The sequence below is a fragment of the Leucoraja erinacea genome, chromosome 4 (assembly GCF_028641065.1).
Source record: "Leucoraja erinacea ecotype New England chromosome 4, Leri_hhj_1, whole genome shotgun sequence".
Lineage (NCBI taxonomy): Eukaryota > Metazoa > Chordata > Chondrichthyes > Rajiformes > Rajidae > Leucoraja > Leucoraja erinaceus.
Window position 1 is genome coordinate 6,182,356 of NC_073380.1, and position 21,813 is coordinate 6,204,168.

The window sequence follows — 21,813 nt, forward strand, 5'->3', positions numbered from 1 at the left end:
ATTGGTCTTTGGACAATAATTTAAGTTATAAGGCCATTAATTGTGTCAATGTGTTTTCCCATCATATTTACTGCAGCAAATGAGACTCACTCTGTTCGTTCAACTCGGATATCAAGTTTGTAAAGATATCTTTAACAAAAGTTCCCAGGACAACTACAAGACAGTAAGGGATACTGACATTGTGTTAACAATGTTTTCATAGAGGGCTCCAGTTACATTCTTAAGTCTGGCCGGCTCTCATAAGGTAGTTATCCTACTGGTGCAGGGAGCGCAACAGGTGCCGTCGCTACATATTGCGAAGGGACAGGATGATTACATCTGTAAAGAAAATATAATATTTTATGTTTATAATTACTTAAGCACAGCAGAAGGGGTGTCAGGTCTGAATATAGTTCAAGGCATACCCAGGGACCTTTGGCTATGTGAGGGCACACAGATACAACTACATGTTAAGGTCACCAAGAATAAGGCTCTGAAACTTGATATGCTTGTTATTAAAAATAAAAAGAAGAAAAACCATATCCGGTCAAACGATGTCCAAGGATAAAACGGTTCATCTATGCAGGAGTAAATACTGTTTTCAGATCTCACTGCACCAGGGCTGCTGCAACATCAGCAGCAAGGGTTGTTTACGTTCCGTTGGATAACATCCTAACGGCTGTAGCATGGTAAAAAACGAATGGGTTTGTTTTCCAAACATTTATAATAACGCAATGGCAGACCAAAGGTATTTGGCAACTCTATTTACATACTTTATTTATAGTACCACCTGGGAGGTGTTACCATGATTATTACTTCATTAATAGCATCAGCATGTTTTAAATCAATGTCATGACTGTATGCATTATGAAGGTTTTCCCTCATTGTCATAGAAGCAGTTGTGGTTGTGTAGACTCGTTTCTCACGGCATGAAAATCACAGTGCTTTGAAATCTTCACGTAGTCACTCACGTGACTCCGAAGTAAAATAGTAAGATTAAACGAGCTTACCAGTTTGAAGTTTGATCTTTATTTTATGAGGAGTTACGATGAGGGACTACGTGCCCTCCGCTCCCACCCTCATGAAGATCAGCTGGAAGTTATGTTTGTCTCACGTATCTTACTATTATGCTTCGGAAATTATTATCTGTGATTTTACACCGCTGCTTTGAAGATTGACGCGCATGCGCACAAACGGGGTCTTCTTCACGTAGTCCCTCATCGTAACTCCTCATAAAATAAAGATCAAACTTCAAACTGGTAAGTTCTCGTTTAATCTTACTATTAAACACTACAACCTCATAAGCTCTGAAGTACAACAGACTATTATCATTATTATTATTATTATTGCATTGTTATTGTTGTTCTTTTTTTCTGAGTTTTTGTTATATTATTTATTATGATTACATTCTGTTGTACTGCAGCAAGTAAGAATTTCATTGTTCTATCTGGGACATGAGTATAAAACACTCTTGACCCAACCTGTCCAAGTCACCCTGCATTCTCATAGCATTCTCCTCACAGTTCACACTGCTGTCCAGCTTTGTGTCATCTGCAAATTTGCTAATGTTACTTGTAATCCCTTCATCAAAATCATTAATGTCTATTGTAAATAGCTGCGGTCCCAGCACCGAGCCTTGCGGTACCCCACTAGTCACTGCCTGCCATTCTGAAAGGGACTCGTTAATCCCTACTCTTTGTTTCCTGTCTGCCAACCAATTTTATATCCATGTGCCCTCATTTTGCTCAGTAATCTCCTATGTGGGACCTTATCAAATGCTTTCTGGAAGTCCAGGTACATTACATCCACTGGCTCTCCCTTGTCTTTTCCCAGTTACATCCTCAAAAAATTCCAAAAGATTAGTCAAGCATGATTTCCCCTTCATAAATCCATGCTGACTCGGACCGATCCTGTTACTGCTATCCAAATGTGCCGCTATTTCATATTTTATGATTGACTCCAGTATCTTCCTCACCACCGATGTCAGGCTAACTGGTCTATAATTCCGTTTTCTCTCTCCCGCCTTTCTTAAAAAATGGGATAACATTAGCTACCCTCCAATCCACAGTAACTGATCCTGAATCTGTAGAACATTGGAAAATGATCACCAATGCGTCCAAGATTTCTAGAGCCACTTCCTTAAGTACACTGGGATGCAGACTCTCAGGCCCTGGGGATTTATCTGCGTTCAGTCCCATCAGCCTACTCAACACCATTTCCTGCCTAATGTGGATTTCCTTCAGTTCCGTCACCCCAGATCCTCTGGCTAGTACATCAGATTGATTAGTAGGACTGGATGTTACAATCCCTAAGATTTTCACTACAATTGACATTCTTGGGGATGACCACTAGGTGATTTTGCTACCAATCAGACACATCTTTAGTTGTGTACCTCAACATCACTGGGTGTTTCGGCCTTTTATCACAAGACACCCTCAATCGAGGCAGGCCCACCGCAGGGTGATCAGACCTGGGTGTGTGTCTTATGGTTATGGTCATGTGGCAGCCCAGACAGCATCTTTTCTCTTCAGCCACAGCCAATGACTGCTCCATTCGGCGGTATTGGCAAGTTATTTTATTGCCCTCATTTGTGCCTGCCCTCTGACTCCTACTTCCCTCAGGAGCCTTGCGGTGGAACTGGCTACAAAGCCCCTGCACCCCACCTCCATTGGACACACCCTTACACTCCAAACTCTCTCCCCTGCCTCTGCTGCAAGGTTTGAATATCAAAGCTTTTTTCTTTCATAAGCCTTGTCCACCGCCTCATCCCAGGGGGCCGTCAGCTCAATGATGAAAACACGCCGACAGGAGTTGGACCAGAGAACGAGGTCTGGTCGCAGATTGGTAGCTGCGATTTCAAGTGGGAACGAAAGCCTCTGGCCTAGGTCAACACGCATTTCCCAGTCCCTGGCTGCATTCAGTGGGCATGAGTTGAGAGGCAAGGTGTTAGTCCTCCGTTTTTCCCCTTCCCGGTTGAAGGATGGTATTTGTGGGAATGTTATCTAGGCATTGATAGGCATGGCGTTGGTGGTAACTCTCTTGCACTCGTGTTCAGCTGACAAACACCTCAGCACCTGGTTGAGTCGGTTAGGCTGGTCTTACAACCGACCAGGATGTGCTTGAGGTTTGCTGGAACAGCACACAGGGGGCAGGCTGGATCCTCTCCCAGCCAAAGATTTAGGTTTGTGGGAGAGGGAAGGACGTCATATGTGGCTCTGATAATGAAGCTCAACTTATTTGACTCCATGCTCCACAGCTCTCTCCATGTGATCTTCCTCCTCTCAACACCATCCCACCTCATCCAGCGGCCTTGTTTGGCTTGGGATAAGGCTTTGGCACACCTGGCTGCTTCTTCCTGGAAGTGCATCTCCTCCACCACCAGGTGCCGACGTTCAGCTGGAGTACCTTTTTGCCAGGTAGGTTTCATTGCTCCCAGGCCAAAGCCCCCTCGGCCTTGTTGGACATGGCCCACTATGTCCCGGAGTCGGAGGGCGGATTTTGCGTCCAGTACCACTGCTGCTGGAGTCACATTTCCTCTTCACATACCTAAATAAGCTTTTACTATCCTCCTTTATATTCTTGGCTAGCTTACCTTCGTACCTCATCTTTTCTCTCCGTATTGCCTTTTTAGTTATCTTCTGTTGCTCTTTAAACGTTACCCAATTGTCTGGCTTCCAGCTCATCTTAGCTATGTTATACTTTATCTCTTTTATTTTTATACTGTCCCTGACTTGGAATCTTTCTTCCTCTTTGGAATAAACTGATCCTGCACCTTTTGTATTATTCCCAGAAATAACTGCCATTGTTGTTCCACTGTCATCTCTGCTAAGATATATTTCCAGTCAACTTTGGCCAGTTCCTCCCTCATGGCCCCATAGTCCCCTTTGTTCATCTGTAATAGTTACACCTCACTTCTCCCTCTCAAATTGTAGATTAAAACTTATCATATTATGGTCACTGCCTCCTAATGGCTCCTTAACATAGAAACTTAGAAAATAAGTGCAGGAGGCCATTCGAGCCAGCACCGCCATTCATTGTGATCATGGCTGATCGTCCCCAATCAATAACCCGTGCCTGCCTTCTCCCCATATTCCTTGACTCCACTAGCCCCTAGAGCTCTATCTAACTCTCTCTTAAATCCATCCAATGACTTGGCCTCCACTGCCCTCTGTGGCAGGGAATTCCATAAATTCCTTACTCTCTGGGTGAAAAAGTTTTTTCTCACCTCAGTCTTAAATGATCTCCCCTTTATTCTATGACTGTGGCCCCTGGTTCAGGACTCGTCCAACATTGGGAACATTTTTCCTGCATCTAACTTGTCCAGTCCTTTTATAATTTTATATGTTTCTATAAGATTCCCCCTCATCCTTCTAAACTCCAGTGAATACAAGCCTAGTCTTTTCAATCTTTTCTCATATAACAGTCCCGCCATCCCAGGGATCAATCTCGTGAACCTACGCTGCACTGCCTCAATCACAAGGATGTCCTTCCTCAAATTAGGAGACCAAAACTGTACACAATACTCCAGATGTGGTCTCACCAGAGCCCTGTACAACTGCAGAATAACATCAACCTCAAGTTCCCTTATCAAATCCGGTTTATTACACAACACTAAATCCAGAATTGTTTTCTCCCTGGTAGGCTCTAGTACAAGCTGCTCTAAGTATCCATCACGGAGGCACGCCACAAACTCCCTTTCTTGGGGTCCAGTACCAACCTGATTTTCCCAGTCTACCTGCATGTTGAAATCTCCCATAACAACCGTAGCATTACCTTTACGACATGCCAATTTAATAACTTGATTTAACACACCCTATATCCATGCTACTGTTTGGGAGCCTGTAGATGTCCCATTAGGGTATTTTTACCCTTACAATTCCTTAGTTCTATCCATACTGACTCCACATCTCCTGTTTCAATGTCACCCTTTGCAAGGGACTAAACCCAAGCAAAATATGAGGTGCTGTTCGTCCAATTTGCACAGGGCCTCACTCTGACAATTGGGGGAGGCCCTTGACAGAAAGGTCAGATTGGGAATGGGAGGTGGAGTTAAAGAGCTGAGCAACCGTGAGAACAGGTAGGTTTAGGCGGACTGAGCAGAGGTGTTCAGTGAGACGATCGCCTGACCTGCGCTTGGTCTCGCCAATATACAGGAGTCGACACCTGGAACAGTGGATACAGTACATGAGGTAGAAGGAGGTGCAAGTGAACTCCTGCCTCACCTGAAAAGACTGTTGGGGTCCTTGGACAGTTGAGGGAGGAGGTAAACTGACAGGTGCTGCATCTCCTGCGGTTGCAGGGGAAAGTACCTGGGGATGGGGTGGTTTGGGATGAGTTCACCAGGGAATTGCGGACGGAACTGTCTCTGTGGAAAGGGGTGGATATGGGAATATGTGGTGGGATCTGGAGAACATGGACAGATGCCGTTTTGGGTGGGGTCCCTTCTTCAGACTGAGTCTGAAGCGCGAGGACTTGAAGGAAGAAATATTGCCTGTGAGGACAGGGTTAATAGGGATAGTTGATTTAGACTATGACAAAAAATATATAGCTGAGGTAGAATAATAGTGAGCTTTCAGCACAGACATCAGAAATGCGCTGGGCTAGACAGTAACAACAGAAGAACTGGTCGCTTCTTTCAAGGTTGAGAATTAACAGATAACCAGTCCGGCAGAAATCTTTAAGGGAACTAGGGGAAAGGGGAAAGGACACTCTGTGTGCTCTATATCACGCATGCGTAATGAGAAACATGAACATGAAGATAACACCCACTATGACAAGATGCCTCATTTAAATGCACATGCGATGCATGATGTAGGAGGTAACTTTGACGTCGAGAGGCGTTCCGAGACGTTCTCGTGGGAATGTAAACCTTAGTGTAGGTATGTTACAAAACCTACCTGAATCGTGTCTGAGCATCTGCCCTACCCCGTGTGCGTGATTTTGGCGCTGGTTAGAGGGGGCGGGTTTAAAACGCGATTTTTACTAGGCTGTTCCAATCGAAAATGTTCAGCCTAGTAAATCATTAACGGAAAATCGCTGAAAGACCCCGTCGCAAAAGGTATTATTAGTTTTTATGGCCTTGTATAATATTTATAGTAGTTTAAAAATCACTCTCTCACTTCGCAACCTCTCGCAGCCCCAGGGTTTTATAAAGCAAACAATTAAAGGTATGTACCTTATTTTTACATTAAATGGGGCATGTATATAACCCTGTATATAAAGTTTTCTATAGCGAGTAGTTCATTTTGGGCTCTTTATATCCCGCAGTATTTTTCTGGGCACTTGAGGGCACAAATCCAGCGCAATGTGAACGTTCTAAACCAGCGCGTTCACAGGAACCCACTAGAAAGCCGATTTAAATTGACTTTAATTTACAGCAAATGAACACTAAATTCCTTCCATTTGGCCTATAAATTGATGTAAATGAGATTTAAAAATCATGTTTTATTGTGAATTATTTGTGAATATTATTTGGACACTTGGGCTATTTAAAAATGTTAATCATTTATTAAGAAATGGATAGATGTTTACATCTAGTAATTGAAGTTTGAAATTAGCTACAATTGGGTGACTAACTAATTATATGCTTTAATTTCAGGTCATTCAAGTAAGATTATTTTATATTTGTTTCAGAATGCTTCAATCTATGATAACTGAAAATTTCATTCAGTTCTCTTAATTTTTAAGAAGGTTATGGGCTTTTGACTGTCCACGATCACAGCTTTTTTGTTATGTCCATAGAAAATCAATAGGGAACAAGATGCTAATTTCCGAGTATGAAAATGGCCATAACTTTTTTATTACTTGAGATATGAAAGTGAATTAGGTGTCAAATTAAACTTATTGTTATGCTTTATCTGATGGGATAAATTGCAGACTTGATTTTTTAAATCTCAACATTTTGTAACATTGCTACTTAGTGCTCTGATTGGAAGAAGCCCGAAGGGGAGGAAAAGGGTGTGACAATTGTAAACTGAAATGAATAAAAGTGAAGGGCATCTCCATCCTCGACATGTCTCGGTTGGAGAGACACTCGGGGGCTGCAGACTCGTAAATAAAGGAGTTTCTTGTTTCCACAACTTTGTCTCTGGCATTTGTGATTGTGAGCGCACATTTATATCTCACATTGCCCATCCAGGTGTCAGAGGTTACGGGGAACAGGCGGAGAATTGAGTTACAAGGGAGATAGATCAGCCATGATTGAATGGCGGAGAAGACTTGATGGGCTGACCGGCCTAATTCTTCTCCTATCACTTATGATGTTATGCATGTTCTGCAGAGATGCTGCCTGACTCACGGAGTTACTCTATCACTCTGTGTATGTTAAACAGCATCTGCAGTTCCTTGTCGCTACACTATAGTGTGAAGAAAAAGTCATCCCTCAGATTTCTATTAAATCTTTTCCGCTTCACCATAAATCTATGTCCTCTGGTCCTCGATTCCTCTACTCTGGGCATAGTCTCTTGCCCAGAGTAGAGGAATCGAGGACCAGAGGACATAGCTTTATGGTGAAGGGGAAAAGATTTAATAGAAATCTGAGGGATGACTTTTTCTTCACACAAAGGGTGGTGGGTGTGGTTAAACAAGCTGCCAGAGGAGGTAGTTGAGGCAGGGACTATCAACGTTTAAGAAGCAAATCAGACATGTACATGGATAGGACAGGTTTGGAGTGATTTGGCCAAAAGCAGGCATGTGGGACTCGTGTAGTTGGGACATGTTGGTCGGTGTGGGCATGTTGGGCTTTAAGGCCTATTTCGATGCTGTATGACTATTCCTTCTTTCCAGAGATGCTGCCTGCCTGACCAGTTGAGTTACTCCAGCATTGTGTGTACATTAACCGGCATCTGCACTGGAGACCCGACCTTTTCTCGTCGGGTCTCAGTTGTCGTTGGGGCCGCAACGAGGAGCGGCCTCCAACAGAAGAAGCCGGGGACTCTGGTGCCGACGACTCACCTCACCGTCGCGGAGCTGGCCGAGTCCGGAGCGGGTGGAGGGGTGGAGGAGCGCTGCTGCTGCTGCCGCTGCTGCCTGATGCGGAGGCTGCAACTGCGGGTCTTGCGGACGGAGGCACCGGGAGCCCGCGGATCCCTGGAGGGAGACCGCTTTTCAGGGCTCCTGCAATGGCGACTTCTCCCACCCGAGTTGCGGGGTTGAAGAGCTCCTGGAGCGGGGCCTACATCACTGCCCCGCGCGGCTTGGAATGGCCGTGGGACTCTGCGAGCGTACGCTGGGGGCTCTAACATCAAGACCCGGTGTGCGACCTCGCACCACCCGGCGTGGCTTTAATGGCCGCGGGACAATCGCCATCGCCAGCCGGGGGCTTTGACTTTGACTCTGACATCGGGGGGGGGAGAGTGTGCAGTGGAGAGATAAGTTTTTTTTTGGCCTTCCATCACAGCTATGTGATGGATGTTTATGTAAAATGTAAATTATGTTGTGTCTGGGATCTATTTGTGTGTAATGTATGGCTGCAGAAACGGCATTTCGTTTGGACCACCAGGGGTCCAAATGACAATTAAATAGACTATTGACTATTGATCTGCAGGCTGAAGAAGGGTCTGGACCAGATCGAAGTGTCACCTATTCCTTTTCTTCAGAGATGCAGCCTGACCTGCTGAGTTACTCCAGCAATTTTGTGTGTCTATCTTCGGTGTAAACCAACATCTGCAGTTCCTTCCTACACACGCTTTTCCTCCTTCTTAAACACGGGTACAACATGTGTGTAACTATCTCTTTGACCTTTTTTGCCTGCAGTTTGTTCATTCAACCCACCATCGTCGCTGGCATGCTGGTGGGGGCCACACGGCACGCAGATCATTTGCGAGATATCGAACCATTGCTTCTTGGTGCAGTTCTCCGCCGACTCGAAAGGGAGCGAGAAGCTCTGTGAGTGCGAGGGCGAGGGCGACCGGATCAGCGCCAGGAGCAAGCAGAGAACACGGGTCGCCATTCTCCTCTCCTTCTCTCGCCCTCCCGCCAACCGCCCGCAGGTCCCGGCAGCACCGCCTTCCCCTGCCCCTTCATCTCCTGTTTAAAAATCAAAAACATCACCAGTCCCATCACGTCCTCACAGCTTCTGAGCCAGCGTCGACGGTAACACATGAAAAACGAGTCAAGCAATTTTTAAGAGAGGTCTGCGCCTGGTTTTGTTTTAATAATTAGTTTGCTGGAGTTGATGCGCGGAGCTGTAGGACCTTCCCAGGGACAGTCAGGTAAACGCCGCCGTGTCGCCATCGCCAGTCGCGCTGTGAAGGGAACGAGGTACGGCTTCGGCATCTTCCCCCCCCCGCTTATTTAGCTTTAATCCGTCTAATTTACTTTCCTCATGGCAGAGTCGGGTGGACTGTGTGAGTAAACGGTGGCAGGGAGGGAGGGAGGGAGGGAGGCCTTGGTAACAGCTGTTGTTGAAGGGGCCGAGCGACGGCGGTGGCTGGGCCAGGGTGTTTGTTGGAACCACAATGATCGCCATCGTCTCTTTGCTCGCTTGTTGGATGATACAACCACCCCCAGCCACTGCTTTCCACATAAACCAGACGGTCACCGCGGATATACCGGGCCGGGACCTTTTATTATTTAAATGTCGTCCATATGACAATGCGTTGTGACCAATCTCACTTCCCCCCACCCTTCTACTTCCCCTCCACAGCTGATAGTTGTGCTTACAAATTGTAAGAGGCCCACTACAAATGTCACTTATATGTTCCACTGTCACCATATCTAGAAACTGTTATGAATTTGAGTGGAAAGATCAAAAATAGGCCGAATGACATTTTAAGTGAAGAGGCAGGTCTGAAAATCACTGACTTGCCGCAATTCTAATAGTTGCCACGGTAGCTTCCCTTGTGGTTTGCATAACCAAATGTGAACTAGATCACAGCTTTTTTGTAATGTCCATTGAAAATCAATAGGGAACAAGATGCCGCAATTCTAATAGTTGCCACGGTAGCTTCCCTTGTGGTTTGCATAACCAAATGTGAACTCTAGTTGTGTTCAAAGGAAGATAAATTAATAGATTGTGTTTGGATCTTCTGGCAATTTGTTTTCTGATAACAGAAAGGAACTCAAAACAAAACTCTTGACGGGTGTCAGGGGTTATGGGGAGAAGGCAGGAGAATGGGGTTAGAGAGATAGATCGGCCATGATTGAATGGCCAAGTAGACTTGATGGGCTGAATGGCCTACTTCTACTCCTTTCACATGACCTAATAAGGGGATGCAATCGTTTTGGAATAAATTTACGAAACTAAGTGGGACCCGTTGGGTCCCATGTTCACATGGGAGGCCCCAACTCAATATTTCACCTCTCCACCAATTCCAATATTGTTGGCCAGTGGGGAGGGGGGAGGGGCTTTCTGGAGCGCTAGTATGGGTGTTGTAGGCTGAAGGGACTGGTTTCCATTGTGTGGACATTGTGGGCCGAATGGATTCTTGGGCTGACAACTCAGTCACTCGGGCCTGGTGGGCTGGCAGCTCAGTCACTCGGGCCTGGTGGGCTGGCAGCTCAGTCACTCAGGCCCAGTGGGCTGGCAACTCAGTCACTCAAGCCCGGTGGGCTGGCAGCTCAGTCACTCGGGCCTGGTGGGCTGGCAGCTCATTAACTGCCAGAAATTCTGCCCAAAACAGGTGAGAGACTCTGTGTGAGAGAGAAGGGGGAAAAGGTGGAGAATCAATTTTAGACATTTTTCATCTTTTTCTGCCGATCATAGCAATGAAGGGGAAAGTCTTTCCTGGCCTGGATCTCACAGGGAGCCAATGAAGGGAGGGAGAAAAATACTGGGGTGAGGTTTAATACTTGCAGGAGGAATACTTACTGATGGGCCGAACGGACTCCTCCTGAGCTAGTACAGGCCTGATGGGCCAAAGGGGCTCTATTAAAAATATATATATATCTGATTGAAATCTCAGTGAAAGGTAATTCTTTTTAGACTTTTCCTGGCCTGGCATGGGTCTTTTGATCCAAAATGCTCCTCTTGGGCTAATACGGTCATTTTGGGCCAAAGAGACTGGTTGCTCGGCGGGGCCTTGTGGGCCGAAATTAGTGGTTTCAGGCAGGCCAAACAACTCATATTTCATTTCCATTTCAATTTCAAGCACAGGGCAGGCAAACAGCTCGTTGCATTTTTATTTCATTTCCATTTCCATTGCAGTTTGAAGCACAGGGCAGGTCGAACAGCTCATTGCATTTTCATTTCCATTTCCATTGCAGTTTCAAGCACAGGGCAGGCCGAACAGCTCACTGAATTTTCATTTCACTTCCATTGCAATTACAGTTTCAAGCACAGGGCATGCCGAACAGCTCAATGCATTTTCATAGACTTTTGCCTCCATCACAGTGAGGAGGTGCTTGGTGAACTCACTGTGGTGGAAATTAATTTGTGTTTATTGTATGTTTTGTTATTTATTGTTACTGTGTATGACTGCAGGCAACGCAATTTCGTTCAGACCGAAAGGTCTGAATGACAATAAAGGAATCAAATCAAATCAAATCAAATTATACTTCCATTGTCATTGCAGTTTCAAGCACAGGGCCGGCTGAGCCAAACAGCTGATTGCATTTTCATTTCCATTGCCATTGCAGTTTCAAGCACCGGGCAGGCCAAGCCAAGCTGCTGATTTCATTTCATTTCCATTGCCATTTCATTGCAGTTTCAAGCACATGGCAGGCCAAGCTAAACAGCTCATTACATTTTCATTTCATTTCCATTGCCATTGCAGGTTCAAGCACAGGGCAGGCCAAACAACTAATTTCATTTTCATTAAGGGCTAACAAATCATTTATTGCAAGTACATTGCAGACTCACAGTTCAGTTGATTCACAGCCTAGAATGAGAGTCGTGGCCTCTCCCTCGTGATCTTGCTGAGTCATGTTCAGGCATCCGGGATTTTATGTCTAAATGTAAGTTGAGGAGGGGTTATAGGGCACATTTGGAAGAGTGTTCAATGTAGTCAGCAAAAAGACTGGCATAACTGGGGCCCATACAAGTGCCCATGAAGATTGCTGAATGTGGAAGATTTCTGCGGCTGGTCCCAGAGAGGATCTATTTACTATCATCCGATATAGTCACCCAGCCTTTTTAAATCTCTATTCCACATAACTTTATCACTGTCTCAGGCATGAGATTTCCCCTCGGATTTCAAAATTTGTTTAAAAAAAAATCTAAATCTCTATAAATCTATAAATGGCCTTCCGCGAGGCAGTGGGGGTGGGACTGATGATCGAGGGCGCCGATTGGACAAGAGGGACGTTGGTCAGCAGGCAGTGTGGGGGGGGGCGGCATTGAGGATCGAGCGCGGTGATTGGAGGAGGGCGGTGTCAGGGTGGGACCAGGCGAGGCTTGGTGAAGCAAGGGGCCGGGAGCACCGTAAGCCATTTCGGTATTCCGAAAAACGCAAGGAATCATTGGATTTGTCAAAGGTCAAACGATATAAATAAAAATCGAGGGAAGGGCTGTAGATTCAGTGAGTATAGTTTTGGTCCGATTTTTTTTTGTCTTTTTTCAAGTTTGTATTTGAGAGAAGGCTGATATGAGTGGGCGACGGGGTGGGTGGGGGAGACTGGACTGGCTCTCGGCAACTGCACGCACACAGAACTGCAGCTAAGATCAAACCCGGCTCTGCATGCGCTGCCGAACCGGCTCCGCTCCGTCACCATCCGTCACCGGCAACCCCAGCTCACCTCCGCCTCTCTCGCTGGGCCAACCCACAGCCCGGACCAACGACACTAGTGGCCCCAGGCCCAGAGCCAGCACGGAGAACCCACAGCCCACAGCCAGCGCCAACCCCGCTCCAGCTAAAAGTGGAACCCGCTCCCCGATTGGCCGCTACGGCGACATGTGACAGTTTGCTCACGACCTGGCAGAGCTGCGCTCCCTCAGCCACTACCCCAAGTACAAGCCTATTTTGCACACCACTGGCTTCTGTCCACAATCCCGAGGAGGAGCGTGGGCCTTGCCAGCGCCAGAGCGCCAGCCTGGGCTCAGCCTCTTCCGGCCCGGCATTCAACTGTGCCGTGCTGCGGGCTGACTTCATCTTCGACCTGGAGCTGGCTCGGACTTTAAGCTTGGGGCTGGGCAAGGGAGTGGGAGGATGTTGCTTCTGCCACCAGCACCACCAACATCACCAGCAGCTCCAGTGAACGTCCGCAGACTCTCTCCGACCAGGACGACTCCAGCAGCAGCGGCTCCGAGTCCCCGTCTTCAACCAGGGCCGGTAGCTGCCCATCTTCAGCAGGATCTCGGTGTCGGACTGAGAAGAGGGGGTGGAGGTGGAGGTCTGAGTCAGGCAGAGCCGAGCTGGAGCCAGCGGCTGCAAGTTCAGAGCCGCCCTGCCAGCACAGGGCCACCTCCGACACCTCCGGACAGGGACGTAACACCGGGGAGGGGACGGGGATGGCCCAGCAGCAAGGGAGAGCCAGGCCCGACCCTGACCACGGACGAAACGCAAGCCTGCACACAATGCAGCACCACCGTTGCCAAGACTGTTTTTCGCTTGTGACCTATGACCTGGGCATGCGCAGTCAGAAGACCGAACTCGCTTGTTAGCGCAGGTAGTGGCGATCCCGGGCAGGGGAATGGGTAAGTTGGCATTGGGCTGGGAAAGGCCGGGGCACTGCTGTAGTGCCGGGGCCTTGTCGGTGTCAATAAGCGTTTTAAAGCATAGAGAGAGTGTGTGTGACCCTTGGTGAGCAGGGGGGAGTCCCTGTGAGTGTGAGTGAAGGTGAGGGGACATCCCTGTGAGTAAGCAGTTAGGGGGTCCCTGTGAGTGAGCAAAGGTGAGGTGTTTCCTATGAGTGTGAGCAGTGAGGGAGGTCCCTGTGAGTGAGCAATGGTGAGAGGTGGCCTGTGAGTGTGAGCAGAGGGGGTCCCTGTGAGTGTGACAGTGAGGGGTTCCCTGTGAGTGAGCAAAGTTGGGGGATTTCCTGTGAGTGAGCAGTGAGGGGGTCCCTGAGTATGAGCAAAGGTAAGGGGGGGTCCCTGTGAGTGAGCAGTGAGGGGTTTCCCGAGAGTGGGGAAGACCCTGCGAGAAATTGGTAAACAGGCAAGAAAACGGTGTCATTTCAAGGTACAATTGTCAAAAAAAATCTGTATAATCCTGGACCCCCATCTCTTCCTCTTTTTTCAGTTTTTTCTTATCTCATGCCTGCTCTCTGTGCTTGAGTTTGGCTCGATTGTGTTAATGTGTAATATTGGATAACACGCAAACAAAAGCTTTTCAAAGTGATAATAATAATAAACTTAAACAAGAATGGTTGTACCATTTGATTTGTGAGAAGAATCAAAAGAAAACCTGAGAGTAAGGACAAGATGCTAAGCATAAGAGTGTTTATTGAGTGGAACTGATTGGGTCTATGCACTGGGAAGAAATGGAGGCTCCTGATGGGGAATGGAAATGTAATGGGACTGGACGACCGTGGTAAAGGAAAAGTAGTGAAGTGCAAGGAATTAGAAGTTGTTAAAGTGATGGAAGAAGTGTGAGGTGTCCCAGATGAAGATAGGTAGTGACTTGAAATGCAGGATCAAGATTTAGTTGAGGCATGAGGAGATGAATTAAGTGGGACAAGTGCAGGCCAGGGAAGCCCTGTTTGTGGATTTTGGGTAGGAGATAGATACAGGCAGTGCAGGATTGGGGTACTATCAGTTTTGAGGCTGAAGGGAAGAAGACAAAGTGATAAGTGCTCTCTGGGAGATGCTGGTATGGTGTTTGTTTGTATGGTCATGGTAGATATGAGGAGGTGTACGAAAGCTGACATCAAGCCTGAATAAGGTCGAGGTCAGAGCGTCGAACAGATTGACATTGAAATTATTTTGCAATTCTATTAAAAAGTTTGTGCTAATCTTGGTAGGTTTATAACATAAACACACAGGAAGATTGTTCTTTAATTTGCTGAACCTATTTTGTTGAGGGGAACATTTTTTTTTTCTCCACTTTTTTAGACAAAGTTACATTTATTTAATAAATAAGGATGTGGCATACGCTTGCTAAAAGAGACTGTTCATCTTGGTTCAGCATTCTGTCGATCCAGGTTAATTTCAATTTTTTAATTGGTTTTGATGTTAAAATGAGAACACAAGGAATTTGCTTGTTTAAAAGTTGCTGATTTTGAAAAGTTTTGTCAGTTCATCTGGTTGAAATTCTTAGTTTGAAAATCCCAATGTCAACGATTCCAGATCTGATTGTTGTGGTTTGACAATGTTCAATTATTTTCTTGCAGTCTATAAAGTTAAAAGACGCTTATCTGGGTGTTTCTCAAAGGCAACTCCTGTTTATAGGTAAGTGTTTTGCAGGTGGGGATTGATCTTAAAATGTTATCCTAATTTCGTGAACACTTAAAAAATAGTTCTTGTTACATAAAATTTATAGTGCCATTTTAAATTTACATTTTTTTGTGTTTGATTAATGCAATAAGACAATTTTGAGTCAGAGGTAAAATGGAGCTCTTGTAATTCTATTCCATTTTTGACTCGTTCTTTAAGTAGAATTTAATGTATAATTAGAAAAATAACTAATGTTTGTCAGCAAGACTGAATTTATTCTTTGAATATTTGAATCCTCATTTATTACAGGTCGTTGTAATCTAGGATTCTGCTTGAAGTGCATTCTGGATCTTCATTTTTGCAATTGTGCAAGAAATTTAAAGTAACATTGGAATTGATATTAAAATTTGTGTTTAACTTTGACATCCTTTTTCTGTCATTTTGATATCCATTTAGAAGCATATTCATACCACCTAATTTATTCAAACCACCTAATTCCAGTGCTGCTAATGCAAGGTAGTGGGTCCATTTATTGCTGGTCAGAAAAGTACACAATTCAGAGCTTGCAAATGTCATCTTCCAATTCAAAGTATTTTGGAACAAAAATAATTATTGAAAAGCAAAATCTTAAAAATTCTTGATGTAAGTTCTGTAAGAGAATCTATATGTTGTCATTTGAACTTGCTAAGGAATTACACAAAATCCATTCCATATTCACCAAACATTTCCTGTAAAAAGCCTGAGAATGATCTACACAATCTAACAAGTTATTTCTCTAGATGGATTAAAAGTTGAGTTCTGGAATATTTCATTGCCTGGAATTATTAAAGGAAGCATGAAAATGGAAACTTTTGGTTGTGGAAATTGTTTTACTGCTTCATGGTATTGTTTTGCATCAGATTTTTACTTGACTCACCAGGTATAATCAAACCGGTCTGGTTTGTTTGTGGAAAGTAGTATTGCTCCCACTGCTAGCACAATGTTAATTGATAAGAGTGGGAGAAAAAATATGATCCATTTTCCTCATGGAAGACCTAGAAGCAGTATGGTAATTTTATTTTTGTCTGATCTTATTTTAATTTTAAATCGTGGGTCCTTTTCATATTGGAGAAAGACGAATGGAGTAGACTGGATTTGGATAGGTGTTTTTTTGATTTGCCATTGCAGTACAAAAGTTATTAATGTGTTTTGACATTGATTACTCTATGAATTGCATTCCATGGTGATACTAGTGAATTAAAGTGCCTAGCTCTTTATACATGAAATAGAATTACAGCTGTTTTTCGGGCCTGGTGGTGTACTGGAGTTATAGGGGTTATTGTCACAATTTTCAGATACAACTGTACTTTTGGTGATGGTTAATGAGTTGGGAGGTCTTGAATTTTGAAGCGATACTTCATGTTTTTTATAAATATTGTGCAGAGTAAGAAGAATTTGCTTCATTCTTCGAGCATTTCTGGTTTATTTATATTGTTTATTGAAGTATCCAGAAACTTTTGAAGTAATTTGATGTCATGCTGTGTGCCTTTCTTGCCTGCAGGTGACTTTTTCTATTAATCAAGCTCGGCATGGCTGTGGTCATCCGCTTGCAGGGGCTCCCAGTTTCTGCAGGAACCTTGGATATTCGTCACTTCTTCTCTAGATTATCCATTCCTGATGGAGGGGTTCATATTATTGGTGGTGAACTGGGAGAGGCATTCATTGTATTTGCTACGGACGAAGATGCTCGGCTTGCTTTGATGAGGTCGGGAGAAATTCTCAAAGGGAACAGAGTAAAGTTGATGCTAAGTAGCAGAAATGAAATGCAGAAGATAATTGAAATGAGCCGTAAGCGATATACAGGCAGCAGTGAGGTGTCCAATTCCGAACGGCCAGGATCGAACAATATTGGTACAAGCCGGTTTGGTAACATATCTTCCACACTAGCTGCAAACCTGGTTTCAGCTATGCAGCAAGGAATCAGCAGGGGTGCATTTCATCCCAGTGATATTGGAAATTCCAATATAGACAACTACAGCTCGCGCATGGATCCCATGATGAGTGGTAACATGTCCAATATGGCATTATCTTCTCCACAGAATATTCCAGTTGGAGCTGCTCATTCTATGTCTGTTTTGTTTGGAATGACGTCCAGAGCAATGGATAATAGTTCAGATAAATTTAATGGCTCTGGTACAGTGGATCTCTCTGCTGATTCAGCTTACAATCAAATGCGAGAACCAAGAACATCTGATAATGTTTACTTGCACCTGTATGGCATGCCCTATTCTGTAAAAGAACAGCAAGTAAGAGAATTCTTCCATGGTTTACAAATTGATGCAGTTCTTTTCGTGAAGGATTTTTGGGGTATGAGAAATGGTGAGGGTCTTGTTCGATTTGCAAGTGCTTGGGATGCAACAAAAGGATTAAATCGTCACAAAAACTACATGGGCCAAAGATTTATACAGGTCTTTCGAGCCTCTGAGTCTGAATGGCTTACTGAGAGAAGCGATTTACTTGCAGAAGATAGCCAGTCTGATATAAACCGAGGCCGCTCCCCTCCTCATGAAGATAACTTTTTCCACTCCAGAAGACGGTCAAAATTACCACACAGGCGCAGATCAAGATCGCGTTCTCCTTATGATGAAGATTATTATGTGCATCTGAAAAATATGCCCTATGGTATCACAAAAAAAGATGTACACGTTTTCTTTGATGAGCTGAACATTGCAGGTGATCAGATTTATCTTGTATATGACATTTATGGTGCAAGCTTAAAGGAGGGCTTTGTGAAGTTTCAAAATGCTGATGAGCACCGTAAAGCTCTCAGGTATCATAAAGTGTGCATGAAAAACCGTGCAGTTTATGTTTATCCCATTGCCAAAAATGCCATGTTAGAGTTGATAGCCAATTGTAAACAAAAATCAAGGGAAAAGTCAGAGGATAAAATTGAAAATAAAAGGTACCAGGCAAGACAAGAAACTCATTCCTCATTGAGGTTGTACATTTATATCCGTAACCTTCCTTTCGATGTCTCCAAAACTGATATTCGTAAATTCTTCAAAGGTTTCGGTGTGTCTGATCATTGGATCCAATTACTTGTTGATGGTAATGGCATTGGATTAGGGGAGGCTGTGGTCAAGTTCAAGACTGAGGATGAAGTTGTAAGGGCTGAGTGCCTCTATGGTAAGAAGCTTGGCGGAAGAGAAGTTTTGCTAAAGCCAATTTCATCGCAAGAGATGCTTGAACTTGGTGTCAGTTCTGTGCATGAAAGAACCAAAGGCCAGAAGGAATGTGACTATTTTGGTTCTTATAGCAAGGGTGGTGATCACTCATTGTCTATTGATATGCATGAATCAGCTGAATCTTCCTTTGAACCTTCCAGCAGTTTGGGTACTGTACCCTCCACGCAAAGATCAAGATACAGCCAAGAAGAAGGATCGTATGGAGGGTTTGACACAGGAAATGGAAATTTTGGAAGCTACACTGGAGGAGGATTCAATTCAGGCTATCAAGGAACTATGGGAATGTCCAGTGCAAACGCTGTTGTGAAGGCCTTTAACCTCCCTTTCAAAATCACGGTTGATGAAATACTGGATTTCTTCTATGGCTATCGTATTATTCCAGATTCTATCACCCTACGGTACAATGACAAGGGTTTACCAGCTGGTGATGCTGTTATTGCGTTTGAAACAGTTGTTGAAGCAATAGCTGCTGTCCGGGAACTGAATGAGAAGCCAATAGGAAAAAGGAATGTCAAACTCAGTTTGATTTGAGAACAGTGAACCTGCCTTTTGGTTTTTAATGAACAAATTCTCGCTTCTCTGAAGTAAAACACAGATGCTATCTGGCCACTGGTCCCACTGAATGAATAACTTAATTGAATTGCTATCATTTGTGACTTTCAGGCAACATGATTCATGTTGAAATTGGTCTTTGTTTTAAGTGTTACCAGAAAATAGTTGGCTCTGGTTTACTACTTTGAGGTATATTCTATTTTGTCTTGACTCAATTGATATAGTTTACAAGATTATATTCTAATGTTGTTTGGTTCCTTTGATTTGATGGGTTTTAAAGTTAAATGCTGTTGTCTATAGATGGTTTGGAAGTAAACATGAGCATGCAGAAATTCTGCAGAAATTTTATTTTTCATTGTAAAAGGATGATTGAGTGTAATCTTTTAATCTACTCCATCCTGAATAATATTGTATCATTTTTGTTTTAAAACCTTTTTATTTAGTTTTAACTGCTTACCCCAATTTTATTTGAGGGGGGTAGTGGTCCTGAGGTGGATGTGCTGACCAAACTTTGCTCTGCGCATGACACACACATGGATGTGTGATTCAATAAATGACTTGAAAGCATACAAGCAATGTGTCAATCTAAAAAATCCAGCCAGGCTCAACTGGTATAAAAATCACCCATTAGATTACAGGAACATTAGTTCATCCAAAAGCACAAAAATAATTGAAGATTCTATTCCCTCACTCCCATCCTTATTGTGAAGGAATATATAAATGACAAAAAAATATTTGAATAAGATGTGCTTATTGGTCAAATCTGAGTGAATACTTTATTCAATCTCTTGCAAATGGGGTTATTCACGTAAATGACAAATGAATTGTGACATATTTCCATTTGTTTAAAAGCATAGGAAGTTACAAATGTTTGTTTAAGGTTCTGGAGTATGGTGGTGCAGTTCCATGCCTAAAATATTAATTCAGTCTTGTTTTGGAGTTATTCTCTAATTGTACGGATTTGTACAGCTTAATCTTTGACAAGAAAGACAGCGGGAATTTAATTTTTGCATTTGTAGGCCTGTAAATTTGAATTAAAAAATCTTGAATATCTTGATGGATTTGTGTTTACTCAAAAATAATAATTGTGTTGTCTCTGGTTAAGGCAGTAATTTATATAGTAAGCATTTTGCCTTGTGATTTTTAATTTTAATTTTCAAGAATATACTTCATTTTTTGTTGTTGTTAATAATGCCTGTTTTATCTGCCATTCTGCGCTTTTTTCTATCAACATTTCTCACAAAATGGATCAGTTAATATGTGGTGTCAATTTTCTGGTAGGTTTGAATAAAAAGAGTTATTTTGAATCACCTGACTGAGATTTCCATCTATCAACTACATGTGAAGTGATACAACAGGCATTTCCTGCTAGGCTGGAATATCAAGTTCTAAATGGTTTCTGTTGGAGTTATGAAGCGCAGCATCACATTAACTCCTAATTATTGTGTTTTTCTAAACATACATCATCAATGTTTTAAAATCTAGTTCTAAAATTAATGACCGTCTCTGATTATGATATTTTCACCACAGGTGTTGGTGCAAATGCAGCAAGATAATGTAAAGTATAACTAAAAGTATGACATTTTCTCAAAACATCTATGACATTAACTGTTTTGAGATACATTTGGTCTTTATTTCGTAACAAACATTTTATTGATAAACCCGTGTTTTGTTTAAGTGCTCAGTAAATGTCCTCCTTAGGTTATGAATGCCTAACGTGCATAGCTGCTGCAAGCAAGCATTTGGGAGAGACTGACAGGATGCATATGCTGGCTGTTGAGAGGCTGCAGGCATCTTCTGTTTGTGAGAGCTTGGCTGGAGACATTATCTGCTTGGTTGAGGTAACCACCCTGGTTTAACTACATATTACCTTTGGTTGGCCTGTGTTTTTATTTAAAGATGTCACCAGGTAGTTGCATTTACGATTTTCAAACTGTTCCAGTTACAAATGGTTCTCAGGCACAAAACCTTGTCATAACCTAGGGTGGACCTGGTATATTTTGCAATTGTACTTTCTGGTGAGGTTGGCATTTATTTCTGATCTCAAATTTTCTTTTGAAAAGATGGAGGAGAACTATCTTTAGTAAATGCCTGTAATAAGATTTTCTTGCACCAATGTCAGTAGGCTCCTGATTTGGCCAGTGAATGCTTTGTGCTAAAGTCAGCACGATGGAGGAGTTGTTCTCAGTTTCTAATTTGTGGAAATTGATATTGTTGGTATCTTCATCTGCTGTGTGTATTCTGTATTTTGGACTCACTGCGATGCACGTGTTGAAGGATGTTTGAGATGGCAAAGGCTTGCTGATCAGTCAGATTGGATCTTGTCCAACCAGGAGTACTGTTGTGTCTTTAACCATTTGCACAAGATGACAGTTTACCAACACTCTTCTGACCTGCTTTGCTGCTAACTATTGCTGATGACCTTTTCTTCTAGTTACAGTATTTGTATGACTTCCAATTGAATTTTAGGTGACCCAAGGATGGTAGAGGAATCATCGACATTGAAGCCATTGAATGTGAACATGGTAGTTTAAATATTGTTGGAAATAATTATGCTTGGCATTTTTATGATTGTATCGTCATGGCAATCCAAGCCTGGATATTATCCACATCTTTATGCACATTGGCATAAACCACTTCATGGTCTGAGGAATTGAAAAGATCAACTTGTCCAGTTGCAAACGAACATCTTCACTTCTCATCTAATCATGATGAGGGACAATCAGCAATATAGCATATGCTTTTGGCTGGGGCTTTGCCTTGACCATCTCCTGCAGCATTGTCTCAATATTGTGACATTTGTCC

At 43.5% G+C, this 21,813-nt stretch overlaps 2 protein-coding genes across 9 annotated transcripts in view; one reads left to right on the forward strand and one right to left on the reverse strand.

Moving 5' to 3' along the window:
* LOC129696003 (meckelin-like) overlaps positions 1-8,929 on the reverse strand; it is a 136,749-nt gene extending 127,820 nt beyond the window's left edge. Inside the window, exon 1 of the mRNA XM_055633424.1 lies at positions 8,752-8,929. Coding sequence (XP_055489399.1) covers positions 8,752-8,929 — 178 coding nt within the window. The remainder of the gene's footprint in view (positions 1-8,751) is intronic.
* Positions 8,923-20,061, forward strand: rbm12bb (RNA binding motif protein 12Bb). 8 transcript variants are annotated; one of them, XM_055633588.1, is made up of 4 exons: positions 8,923-9,111; positions 15,190-15,247; positions 15,542-15,614; positions 16,773-20,061. In XM_055633588.1, the coding sequence occupies exon 4, from the start codon at positions 16,801-16,803 to the stop codon at positions 18,985-18,987; it is 2,187 nt and encodes a 728-aa protein (XP_055489563.1). In that variant the 5' UTR covers positions 8,923-9,111; positions 15,190-15,247; positions 15,542-15,614; positions 16,773-16,800; the 3' UTR covers positions 18,988-20,061. The 8 variants fall into 8 exon arrangements, with proteins under 8 accessions (XP_055489563.1, XP_055489567.1, XP_055489564.1 ...); XM_055633589.1 differs by having other exon boundaries at positions 8,926-9,072; XM_055633585.1 differs by having other exon boundaries at positions 9,101-9,240.
* The last annotated feature ends 1,752 nt before the right edge of the window (positions 20,062-21,813 follow it).

Excerpts from the sequence above, each read along its gene's own strand:
- rbm12bb (XM_055633588.1), top strand. The coding sequence starts at position 16,801 with ATGGCTGTGGTCATCCGCTTGCAGGGGCTCCCAGTTTCTGCAGGAACC.